At 36.9% G+C, this 12,254-nt stretch overlaps 2 protein-coding genes across 4 annotated transcripts; both read right to left on the reverse strand.

Moving 5' to 3' along the window:
• Positions 1-1,072: 1,072 nt before the first annotated feature.
• On the reverse strand, positions 1,073-7,414 carry LOC7494462 (protein NEDD1). 2 transcript variants are annotated; one of them, XM_052454993.1, is made up of 11 exons: positions 7,143-7,414; positions 6,853-7,014; positions 6,418-6,530; positions 5,465-5,725; positions 5,263-5,367; positions 4,867-4,932; positions 4,475-4,696; positions 3,173-3,745; positions 1,995-2,615; positions 1,538-1,714; positions 1,073-1,453 (listed from the first exon to the last, which is right to left on the reverse strand). In XM_052454993.1, the coding sequence occupies exons 1-11, from the start codon at positions 7,258-7,260 to the stop codon at positions 1,346-1,348; spliced, it is 2,526 nt and encodes an 841-aa protein (XP_052310953.1). In that variant the 5' UTR covers positions 7,261-7,414; the 3' UTR covers positions 1,073-1,345. The 2 variants fall into 2 exon arrangements, with proteins under 2 accessions (XP_052310953.1, XP_002312120.4); XM_002312084.4 differs by having other exon boundaries at positions 6,853-7,414.
• Positions 7,415-8,646: 1,232 nt separating this feature from the next.
• LOC7487983 (serine/threonine-protein phosphatase PP1 isozyme 4) lies at positions 8,647-11,999 on the reverse strand. Of its 2 annotated transcripts, none has more exons than XM_024606448.2 (4): positions 11,691-11,999; positions 10,594-11,153; positions 10,272-10,496; positions 8,647-8,939 (listed from the first exon to the last, which is right to left on the reverse strand). In XM_024606448.2, the coding sequence occupies exons 1-3, from the start codon at positions 11,890-11,892 to the stop codon at positions 10,308-10,310; spliced, it is 951 nt and encodes a 316-aa protein (XP_024462216.1). In that variant the 5' UTR covers positions 11,893-11,999; the 3' UTR covers positions 8,647-8,939; positions 10,272-10,307. The 2 variants fall into 2 exon arrangements, with proteins under 2 accessions (XP_024462216.1, XP_002312121.1); XM_002312085.4 differs by having other exon boundaries at positions 8,647-8,956; positions 11,691-11,997.
• Between the last annotated feature and the right edge of the window lie 255 nt (positions 12,000-12,254).

Raw genomic sequence — 12,254 nt, forward strand, 5'->3', positions numbered from 1 at the left:
ATGTAAGTGTTATTAACTTATTTTTTATTTCGAGTAAAAAAATTAACCGTGAATTAAAAAGTTAATAATTATATATAATAAACTATAGTAAAGATCATATATGTTAATAAAAATATGTAAGATCTCAAGTTATTTTTTAACATAGCAGAAAAATAGAATAAAATTGCAATTGCTACAATAAAACACTATTTTCCTAGTCTTTGTGTAGTAATTTTTCAAAACAATAAGTGTAAAGAAAGAAATTAAAAAAATACAAAAAAATAATGATAAAAACAAAAGGATTAGTATAAATACATCAAGTATAGAGTGATAAATATTCAAAATGTAAAATGTAAAAAATAATATATTTTTTTAAAAAAAAAGTGTAAAGAAAAAACTAAAAAATTATTAAAAAAACAAAGATAAGAAAAAAAAATGATAAATAGACTAAGTATAAAAAGAAAAAACAATATAAGAAAAACTTGTTTTTCTTAAGAAAAAACTTAAAAATTACAATTTTATTACCCCTACAGTAAAAACAATTAGTAAAATTTATAATTATATCATTTATTTCTATATGAAAACACTATTTCCTTTTAATATATGTATAATAATTATACAGAGATAGCAGAAGATATGCATTCATGCAACGGATTTGAAATGGTATGCACTGCCCATGGGTTTAGTCAACTTGAAGTCGCCACCTTGAATGGCCATGGCAGGTGGAATTACAGCGAGCAGAGAATGGTGCAATGCCTTGTATCACGACTTAAAACATGTGGTTTGTGGAAATTGAAGATGATTCCGAAGGGCTGAAATCTATCGCAGCTCTCCAAGAACTAAAACTCGTGTTTTTACACGAACTTAGCAACAGAATTTGAGTTATAGACGGAGTGTAGGTGCAAGATTTTTGGCACTTTCCCTCCATTTCATTTCATCAACCATGAAGCTGAAGCAATAATGAAATGGTGGGGGATCCTTCTCTTTTATCAGATTAATAGACATTTGGCGGTGCTCTTAGGCATAAGAGTAATTAAGAGATTCGTTTTCTTTCCGCGGTAACAGTAAGACTCGAAGCCGGGTAAACAAGACAGCGGAAATCCACTAAAAAGCTTCACTTCATTAGCTGAAAGAATATTTTATGTACATGTTTTGGAGGCAAGAACCCTACCTGTAATGACGCGCTCGCATTTTTCTCTGTTTCTTTACTCCTTTTCCCTTCTTTTAATCTCCGCTATTGCTGAGGGAAGCAATCGTAGTTCCGTATAAAACAAGCCACAAATGAAGTGCAAAGTGTGGAAATACAAACAGGTCCCAGAACCCTTCAACAAACAGTCATGAATCGCAATCTCAACTTCACCAGAGTTCAAAGCAATTGGCGGAGTTCTTGGTTTTCTTTCCTAAGGGTCTTGATTTCTTTCATCAGCTCAGCTTGGTTTTCCAGGATTGAGCTCATCACACTAGAAAATTCCACCTGTTCAATGATTACACAAAATTAATTCCACAAATAAATAACAACGAAAGGGGAAAAGAAACAATATAAATACTACAAATTTACCTCCTGCATATGAAATTGTCTAAGAATTTCTATATGAAGGTTCCTCATATCTTCATGTATGGATTTCTGAAATGAATCAAGAGTTTCTTCAAGAGTGCGCTGGAAGAGTTGAAGAGTGAAGGAACTCCCCTGCTGTGTATCTGGCTGAAGAGCTTTGTGCGGCTGTGCGGCTCCTCCCTGCCATAATATTGCCAAATTAATGAGCCTTGATAATCAGATAAAAGAAAACAAAGCTATTAAATGTCAATGATGTTCCGGCATCACCAGTGCCTTCACTGTTTTGCATTCAAGTATAAAAATTTGCATCAGACATAACATGTGGCCCATTCTTGTAATTCAAAAGACAATATTCAAGGCATCTATGCTGATAAGCTACCTAGGGATTCCAAAAGTAAACAGCTAGATACTTGGAAGCAAACACGGGCAAACATTTATTAAAGCCATCTAGTGTTCTTACATTCATTGCTGGAACAATTCCTGGTTCAGTGACAGCCAATGCATCAGACCTCAACAACAGGCTATTCAACAGTTCTTCCCTAGTTTCAACTCCGGTTTTCTTTGTTTTTGGTGAACCCACAGAGAGGGATGTTCCATCACTAAAGGAAGAAGTAGTGCTTATTCTCTCAGCATATGTTGAAAACCTGCGAGGTAAGTTTAATGATGCTGGTCCTGATGTTTCAAGGTTAGCTGGTCCTGTGATGCCTTTTGCACCTAAAGACAGAAACATGGAACTAGAGGAAATGTGTTCTGGAAATCCCACTGACGTCTCCTGAGTCAAAGATACATCTCTGGCGCGCAGATTTGAAAAGCCACGGCTGGAACTAGTCAATGAGCTCATACTTGACTGACTCGTTGAAGAGGGCAGATCTTGCAAACTAGAGAACATTGATCCTGATGTTGAACTCCCAGAAGTCATCCCAAAACGTGGTGGCAAATTGAGTGGCTGGCGTAGGTGAGCAATTTTATCAGATAACCTCTCACCACCCCAAGCTTCTGGAGGAGTGATGGAGGAATCTTCACTCTTGGAAGATGGAGTAGGAGTAGAACCCCCTAGTGATGTGAAAGACTGGGTGTCATCCTGCGCAAAAAATGACAAGAAACATCATGGCACATCTATGAAGATATTGAATACCTAAAATCAAGTTCACTAGGAAACCACAACTATGTTCAACCATATACAGGAAATGCAGAAAATGACTTGACAAAACAACTGACGATCATGTTACAACAATTTTGACTGAGAGAGAACACGGAAAGCCAAGTTCAACAGTCAAAAAGACTTTAACACAAAAAATCTCTATTAAGTACTGGGACTTGTGGAGTTACTTTAGCATCATTGAGTGGGGAAAATATAGTTGAGCAGTTGATTTTGGTGAAATAATTCATTGATGCTCCAACATACAGCATAATGGAAGGAACAAATGATGAAATTTTCCAGTATATGTGAAATAATGGAAGTATAGGCTGACTAGTCTAATCGTATCAGATTAAAAGGTCATCAAAATTAGGTAAAATACAAACAATGCCCAAAATAATAACTTTTTTATGCATTGCATACATCTTCTCTTTCCCATTTTTATGTGTGAATTAGATATGCATATTGCGAATATCATCTGGGATAAACAACTATCAGACCTGTCTTGAAGTTGAACTAGATTTCCAATCAAATATTGGATGATCATTGGTCCCATCCTCTGCAAAAGGAAATCTCCTACTAGATGAAGGAAACAACAATGATGAAGGCTTCTTATCAACAGGCAGATTATCCTTTTTCAATCCCTCGTGATCAGTCCAAAACTTATCAAGTGAGGGCGTGATAGGCTGAACATCCACTAGTGGGGAGAACACCTCCATTTCATCCTTAAAATTGTAACTAGAACGAGGTGGATTTAATCTGGTCAATGTTCCAGGCCAAAGATGGCTTCGATGTGGCGTTTCCTCTGCTAAAGACAGATTGGGTATACTTGATGCAGGTCCACCAACAGTTGCTGTAAGAGATGACGATTCTAATGCAGGACCTGAACGACCAGAATTACCAGAGCCAGACACTGAGGATAGAGCAACACTAGATGATGTTACAGAAGGAAGTGGATCTGGCATAAGAATGGAATCATCAACAGCACCTCCCAAAAGAGCTATCTCAGCAGTGCAGTTGCTCTCATTTACAATAACTGGTTTTGATCTTTGCCAGCATAAACCAGTAACAGCCTGATGAAAAATATAATTTAATTAACATCAAGTAAGACTACAGAAATAAGGTATTTATACTTCTGAATTTGTGAGCTCACATTAGTGATGAGATTGCAAATACCTGGACCGCTATTTAGGCAAAGCTCTCAGATGGCATACCAAAGGCAGACATCTACGACAGTCCATATTGAAGAGAAACTATTTTTTATTGTCGATTCACATTTTTAGCCTAACTGTTTTATCCAACAGACAAATTAAATCTCGCACACACTGTTGTAATGCTATTCTAGTTGATTTCTCTCAAAAACATCATCCATTAAGTGGCACATTAATTAAGTCATCCTAACATGAAAGAGGAGATAGGCACACAAAGAACAACAGATTCACAGATTATCAAGACCAATGTAAAGGTCCAATCTTAATAAGTTCAGTTACTAAAGTCAAGAATGTGTGCAGTCATGGGTGAACTTCTGATATATGTAACTCTAATAATGTTATAGGATCCCGTTTACATCTCTTTCTGCCTAATATTCATTACTCTGTTAACTTCCTATATAATGTTGTGCTATGGGGTATGAGGTTCTACATTTTAGATGGTAAGGAAGTTTTCAAGTTCAAACAGGGGATCCCAAATAAAATGTGTCACTATATCTATTGTGTTCACACAAAACAGTTTATAGACTAATAAGAAACTGCAGAGAGACTGTAGTAAGTATTTAAACATGGGTATCAGGAACAAAAATCCACCTCTGAACTGCCATAAGCACGAAGTACAGTGAAAGGCTGTGGTTTTCCTCGAACATCATAGAACACTACCCTACCACTGCTGGTTCCAGCAGCCAGAACCCAACCATCATCTCTAAAAGACAGTGAAGAAAAAGGTGCCTCGTAAGAAATGAGAGATGTGTGCCTTCTAGACCCCGAGTCATAAGTGTATAGCTTTTTATCCAGTCCAACACTAGCTATTATCTGCAATAGGAAAAAGGTAGTTGAGACTGAAGAATACTTAGCTAATTTTACCAAAACTTCAGACCTTAAATAACTTTCAAAAGCATATAAAATATTTAGTCTTCTTTCTTTTATGTAGGGAAAAAGGGAAAGGAGATGAGCAATCCAACAAAATAAAATAAATATAAGACCTTGTCATTTGATGGCGAGAAGCTAATACCAGCAGTTGGTGCAGAATGTTGCTTCGACCACGAAACCTGTAAAGAAAGAAATGCAATCAGTTACATGTGAAAAACATCATTCAAAATGTTGAAAAAGTAGAGCATAGTACTGCAGGAAACAAGCATGTGGGCAACAATTAATAGAAAATTAGAAAAAAAGGTGAAAAAAAAAATTGGTTATACAAAAACCTTTCACAATGTGCTAAGATCATCAAAGAAAAGCAATTAGTTAGAACTTGGTAAATGAGAAAAGGAGCATAAACATGCTGTGACTTCATTAGATATGAAAATTTCACTGCAGCGTAAACTTATTCAACCACAAGGGTATTTATAAAACCTAAACTACCAATATTCATACATACGAACCTTTGGGCTGCGACCAGTTGTATCCCACAAATGCACAGAACCATCATCGCCAGCGGTCACCAAAAGGTGTCGGCTAACTCGTGAATAATCAAGCACCCTTAGTACCTGGTCTTAAGTTCCGCCAGACGAACAATTAGCAGGGAAGAAGATTAAACATAACAAACACCAGAAGGAGAGCATCGAGAGCGAAAGAGCAAACAACCTGTTTATTTGGGTCCTTGAGTTCTGTCGCCCTTGCACCAGATGCAAGGTTGTGCAGAATAAGGTCCCCGCTCAAACTTATGGAAGCCAGGTGCTCATCTTTGCAATTGTACATAGCACCTGTTATTGGACTGGTATGACCCCTCAACCATTTAATGCAGCGCTTCCTCTGCAGATCCCATATTCTTACAACTTGACCACTTCCTCCAGAGCATATATATCTAGATCCCTTATTACTAAAGCTAATAGCCAATATAGATTCCTACAAAAAAGATTTTAAAAAAAAAACCAACAATGACTTCTTGCAGTGGATCAAACCTTGTAAACAAGTAAACTAGATACAATGGATGCATGGTGTTTCAAAATGTAATGATAATTTTTCCACTAGAGGAATTCTATAAAAAGAGGCTTTACCACAAAAGAGCACGCATATATGATATGATGCAGGGAGCCTGTGGAGGATTGTATTTTACAGCATCCAACAGATCAAGGAATTTAAGGAAACCCTGCCCCTCTGGTTGATCTGAGCATGCCTTTTCTCCATTTAAGTCCTAAACAGGTTGACACCTTTGTTGCTTGAAGCACACAACAGTTATCTTATGAAATGAACAGCTTTTTTGTATCTTCATTACTTTTTAAGAGAAAGAAACACATTAAGGTACTTTCTCAGGTTTTTGTTCCATCAATTCAAGAGTTTACTTCCTTCAAAGTATCTAATGCATGATTTGGGGGAGGAACGCACTAAACATTGTGTAGCATGGAGTGGCAACTCACGTTTAGCTAGAGCACAAATGCATATTGATACCACACCTCACCTCTGGTAACTCACACATTCAAATTCAACCAACAACTTTCGTATCCCAAGAAATGGTTTTTAAGCACCATCCCTCCAATCTACCACAAACAATTTTTTCTTTCTAAACTAATGAAGCAGTGGACTTCGACAAGAATTACCTCAATGCTGTCCCCACTATCTGTCCCAGAAACTGGAATTGTGCCCATGCTCTGCCCATTTTTCCTCCACAATGAAATCTTCTTATCTTCTCCAGCACTAGCCACCACTAAATCTGCAAAAACAGAACCCACAAATTCAGATCAATCCCTGCTTCCTAAAAACTGCAGTGCTAAACCATGAATATTATTTAATTACGCAATAATTCAACAACCTCCCTCGACTAGAGTTAATTTGTTAATTTAATAAATAAGAAAAGGTGAAATGTAAGAAGAAGAAAATCAAACTTCTGTTCTCTCTTTTCTCGAACAGCCAAAAAAACCCTAATTAATCCAAAAACCAGGAAATGAAGATTCAACCGTGGAGGAAAAAAAAAGCTCTTGCAAATTAAGAGGTAAACAAAAATAAAGAGAATAGAGAGTGAGTGAAAGACTCACTAGTGTGATTCCACTTGACTGCGTTAACAAGGCAACCCGGAGTTGGTGTGTAACTCAAAGTACATGGATCTCCTGGTTCCACTGATACATCGAAAAGCTTCACGGTGTCGCCACCACTCGCCGCCAGTAACGCCATTGATGGATCCGCCAAGTTCATCATCCCTATTTAAATAAGAGAGAGAGATGAGAGAGACCTGAGAAACAGAGGAGTTTTCTTTTATTATTATTATTATTATTTTGAAATGGGTGTTTGAAAATAAGGGAAATGAGAACCCTCCTCCGACTCTTACTTGCTATAAGTTTAGAAAGGAGGGGAAGGAGAGAGAGAGAGAGAGAGAGAGAGAGGAGGGTTATTAAAAAAATAAATTTGAATGTAAGTGTAGAAGAGGTATTATTATTGCGTTGCATTTGTATTTGTTTGTAAGTGGGCGCCTTTTGTTTCTGCTTTAATCATGACTGCTTGGGACTGCGACTGGGACGGGGACAAGCCCCCTCTGCTCCTCCTCCTCTCACACACCAGATCGTTCCATAGTTTGCAAGTCATGCTCTTAGTTTTTTTTTGCTTGCTCAAGCAATCTGATTACCTTTATCTTTATTTTCTTTTGCAAGTTATTATCGAGTGAGTTAAATGCGCTATTTAAAAAAAACAAAATTGGTAGTAATTATGGGGTGAGTTATACATGCTCTACTAATATCTGTGAGATATTGGGCTCAAAATCTTCATCTCAAATTCCAATCCAAGAGAGACACACTTAGAATTTGTTTGTTTTTATTCCGTGTTTTAAAAACAAATTTATTTCATTTTTAAATTTTTTATTGTAATGATATTAAAAATATATATATATTTTTTAATATATTTATTATCACATTATCAAACACTAACACTTCTACAAAGAAAACTCGCAGCAGAATCAATTAAGGAAAAAAATTTAATCTTACATGAACATTAACCAAAACAAAAATGCAAGGAAAGCCAATTCCTAGACATTATTCAAGACGTCTGACATGTATGCCCATTTACACTCCACTATTTTTAAGATTTTGTCATGTCAGGCACAGTTACTCACGAAAGCAAAACAATAGGTGAAGCAAACAACACTGCTCTGAAGCTTTAAGCAATTGCTACACCAATCACCCGCCAGCGTACCTGGGTGTTTTTGTTTTTCAGAATTTTAATATTGATCCATTTCAACAGGAGAGAGCATTGGACTTACAATTCAACAGTAGAGGAGGTCTGGTCAAAGTTTTTCTTAAAAAAAAATCTGTGCAGGCCTGCAAATGCATGCTTGGCATTTGGGAAGCCACGAAATGATCTTGATAGGCCCAATCAGCTCATTCGTAGTGTAATATATATAATAATATTGGTGCGAAACAATAGAATAGCATCCGACATAATCTACCTGTAGAAGAAAAATAATCAGGGAAACAATCTTGAACGAGGGAGGACATTTGTAACGACTCCTCCTCCGGAATCATCTGGCCAAAAATGCTATTCCAGTTAAGTTGGTGGGTTCTGTCGTCAAAAAAACACCTAATAGCCTACGCTGAGCAAGAATACAATGACACCATCTCCATTCTATATCCAATCTCCACCTTCCCCAAACTAAGGTAGAATCCATTGGACGATGACGTCAAAACCATCTCTTCTACAAAGACTTTCTCGATGGTTCAACGGCAGGAGGTGAAACCAGCAGCTAAATATAAAGCATGTCCTGGATCTATATCCAGGCAATGAAAATGGATGGCCAGTTAAAAGATCCAAATGTCAATGCAAAGAACTCAAATCAGTAAACAGAGCAGGAAAACTTAAAACTACTTTTATAGAGCTAAATGTGGCCAATTTTGATGCCTAAACATAATTTTAATTATCAGGCCAAATATATGCACATATGCTGGAGTAAGAACTACAAAGAAAAGTTAAGAGACTACGATCGATGAAAGAAAAAAAGAAAAGAGAACAGTTCCTTCTGACTTTTGGCACACCCCACAGCATGCGCCTTCAGAACTGATTTGTTAAACTTCTCCCCCACCGACCAGTAAATAATGCATGAGGAGTCGTGCCTGCATCTCCTAGAGTACCTGGAAATCTTCAATGCCAGTTCCCCTGCCAAAACAGGGAGGGAAAAAATCAGTGTAAAAATGGAAGATAGGGTAGGATGGTTTAGTTAAATGCCGAACAATTTAGATGCTGGCACAGAGGTTAAAAAAAATTGGAAAGTTTTTACCAGCGGAATATACAAGGATATGTTGGGTTTTTTATTGTATGAAATCATGAATATATCATAAATAATTTTGCACAAGAGCATTTCCTACAGCTTTGCCTGTTTCTATGAAATATAAAATAGATAGTGTGTGTTTCTTGAACAGCAACCCATTCCATGACCTGATATACAAAACAACTTTGACATTGGATAAACAAGATCCTATTTTTGCTATCATTATCCTGCAAACGACAAGTGGTGCACAAAAGGTAATGCATGTTGCTTAAGTTTTTCACCCAAATAATAGCATTTACATCCCCTGCTCATCAGACTGTAAAAATTGTCTGAAAATTCTGACAGAACACCTACAAATCAACCGCATTGAAACTGATGCCACATATTTACTGGCATTGCTAAGGCCAAAAAATTCACATCAATTTTCTTCATAATAAAAACACAAAGGTGATTTCAAAACATGGCTAGATTGTGATCATGCTGTAGTTTAAACTCATAGCACAGACCAATCCACTCACATAGATTCCATCTTCTTAACAGTTGAAGCATCCTCATTTTAAGGCATTGAGAAGCAAAAAAAGATGATGTTACAACAGATGACCAGAAAAGATGATGCAATTGCGCAATATATAACTGAATACAATCCAATGTAGACACAAATTCTTAAACAAACACCAAGGGTCCATAAGTGCATGTACATATAAACGCTTTTCTCATATCAAAGTACTAGACAAACCGAAAGCTTATTAGTCATTCCTATTGTGATATCCTTCTTTCCCACAACAGTGGTCCAACGAAATTTTTTCTAGAAATTACCTTGTCTTTTTCAAATTATTTTTACTTGAAACAAAGAACAACTGCTATCTGGGTCTCAATCTGAAGACAATCAAATACATGGAAATTGATTTTAAAAAACAGGCACAGGGGAGGAATAAAGGAATTTACTAAGTTGATTGGCCCTCATGTAAAATCTCTAATATGACACATCTGTAAAAAATTACCACAAATTTTGTATCTTGAATCCTGTTTCTGCATTTGTGCAGAAGATTACTTGTATCAAATAAATGGAACTCATTAAAATCAGGTAGGAAATAAACAAAACTATGAACCCCAACAGAGCAACTGGGTTTGCAACAAGCCAGAAACATGCTTAAACACAATAATCTCCATATCAACATCAAGATGCAATGGTATTAAGCTGACCTTGGGTAAGACCAAGGACCAAAAATATTGCAGCCATCACATTTTGTTTGGCATCATGAACTTGGCCTTTTTCTCTGCGGGCTTTAAAATTTGAAAGGAGCACAGCAGATTTTCATCAACGCTCATCATAGCACCAGCATTGTCAAATTCCCCACAATAATTGGGAGCTGAAAATATGGTAACAAGTTGCCTGTCGGCAAAGAATTCATACCCATCCTCCACAACCTAGACCAAAACAAAAAAAGATACATGTCACTTCAGTGTCCAAAAAGAGCATGAGATATGAACAGCTGAATAGGGTAGCTAGGTAAAAGTTGACAACCTGATGAGCACGACAGACAAGGTCTAAATCATGCTTTGTCAGAAATTCTTGCACCTTATCAGGACCAAAGGTGTATGAAACTCCTCTATCATTCATCCCCCATCCCTTAACATCTCTACAAGGATCTGACCAGAGTAAATCACAAAGCAAGCCAGTGTCCGGAACAGCAATTGGGCGAGGCAAGTTTCTAATTTGATCCAAATTGGTCAAATCAGGGGAAAGACCACCATGCATGCACAATATCTTGTCGTCTATCAAAGCAGCAACAGGGAGGCAGTTGAAACTGTCAGTGAAGGATTTCCATAGCCTCACATTAAACCGCCGCTTACATTCATCGTAAAATCCATATATCCGATTTATAGAAGCACATTCATGGTTTCCTCGTAGAAGAAAGAAGTTCTCTGGATATTTAATCTTATAGGCAAGCAAAAGGCATATAGTTTCCAAACTTTGCTTTCCTCGATCAACGTAGTCCCCTAAAAATAGATAATTGGCTTCAGGAGGAAAACCTCCATACTCAAAAAGTCTCAATAAATCACTATACTGCCCGTGAATGTCACCTGAAACACGGAGAAAAATCTCGACAAAGTCAGATAGAACAGATCCAGGCAACAACAGAACAGCACAGAAAGCAAACATCCAACAATGTCAACAGTTTACCCTCCGAGCTATTCGATAAGCTACATATTCCAAAGTGAATAAACGCCTATGATTATTTCAGATGCCAATTATTTCTCATATTGCATTGGCAGAAATAGAAATAGTGAAGACAGCAGAAATAGAAATAGTAAAGACAGCAGAATTTTCAACTAAACTTTGTTTACTTATCAAACATCACCAGTTCACAAGAGACTAAACACAGTGCCCAGGATTTTAGGCTTTTATATGCATTCCAGTTTTTCATTCAAAGAGAAAAGTTTACTCTTGGCTCCACGGAAGAAACAGAAAAAATGGCAGGAAACAAAGAAAGCAAAAAAAAAACCTGTCCCCTTTTTTCCTAACAAAGTCTTTCACACTTCAAATCTTATATAAAAAGAAAAATAAACCATCAGGAAACCCACGCAAAACCTAGAAAATTTTGGGTAAATTCAGCGTACCGCATATCTTGATGGGGGCTTCAAGCTCGAGCAGATTAGGTTGTTTAAGGAAAATATCACGAGAAGCAACACAGAGTTGCTTGATCTCAGCCTCCGATAGCTGAACTTGCTTGCCTGGTCTGGCTGATCGGACTTCTGTTAACCGTCTGATTATATCATCTAGTACGGCGGGGTCCATCGCCGCCTGCCCTTGTGTAGCCATCCGATCTCCCCTCCTCTTTCAACGGCTCTTGCTTTCTTTTTGCAAACAAACCCTAGATGTCCCCTTTTTTGTAACAGTCTTCTTTCTTTTTTCTAGTGTTGTGTGGGTTTTTAATTAAAAAAAAAAAAAAGGAGTGGTTAATAAAAGAGAAATAAAAAGAGTGGAGATTTATTCGTATTATTAATTTTTTTTATACATGTTAAGGGGAGCTGTCACGAAAAACAAAAAAAAAACAAAACAAACCAAACCAAAACTAAAAAATACAAGTGTAGATTGTCCACCGCGGTAAAATTACTATTTTATTTTTTATGTGCACGCTTAAATTTAGAGGTATATAACTATATAAGTCTTTTTTATAAAAG

Source organism: Populus trichocarpa, chromosome 8 (genome assembly GCF_000002775.5).
Source record: "Populus trichocarpa isolate Nisqually-1 chromosome 8, P.trichocarpa_v4.1, whole genome shotgun sequence".
Taxonomy (NCBI): Eukaryota; Viridiplantae; Streptophyta; class Magnoliopsida; order Malpighiales; family Salicaceae; genus Populus; species Populus trichocarpa.

Excerpts from the sequence above, each read along its gene's own strand:
- LOC7494462 (XM_052454993.1), bottom strand. The coding sequence starts at position 7,260 with ATGCAACGCAATAATAATACCTCTTCTACACTTACATTCAAATTTATT. Across the intron at positions 3,746-4,474 it reads GTGCTTATGGCAGTTCAGAG|GCTGTTACTGGTTTATGCTG; the intron begins GTGGATTTTTGT and ends ATTTTTCATCAG. Across the intron at positions 2,616-3,172 it reads CTAGTTCAACTTCAAGACAG|GATGACACCCAGTCTTTCAC; the intron begins GTCTGATAGTTG and ends TTTTTTGCGCAG.
- LOC7487983 (XM_024606448.2), bottom strand. The coding sequence starts at position 11,892 with ATGGCTACACAAGGGCAGGCGGCGATGGACCCCGCCGTACTAGATGAT. Across the intron at positions 11,154-11,690 it reads AGCCCCCATCAAGATATGCG|GTGACATTCACGGGCAGTAT; the intron begins GTACGCTGAATT and ends TCCGTGTTTCAG. Across the intron at positions 10,497-10,593 it reads TTGTCTGTCGTGCTCATCAG|GTTGTGGAGGATGGGTATGA; the intron begins GTTGTCAACTTT and ends GTTTTGGTCTAG.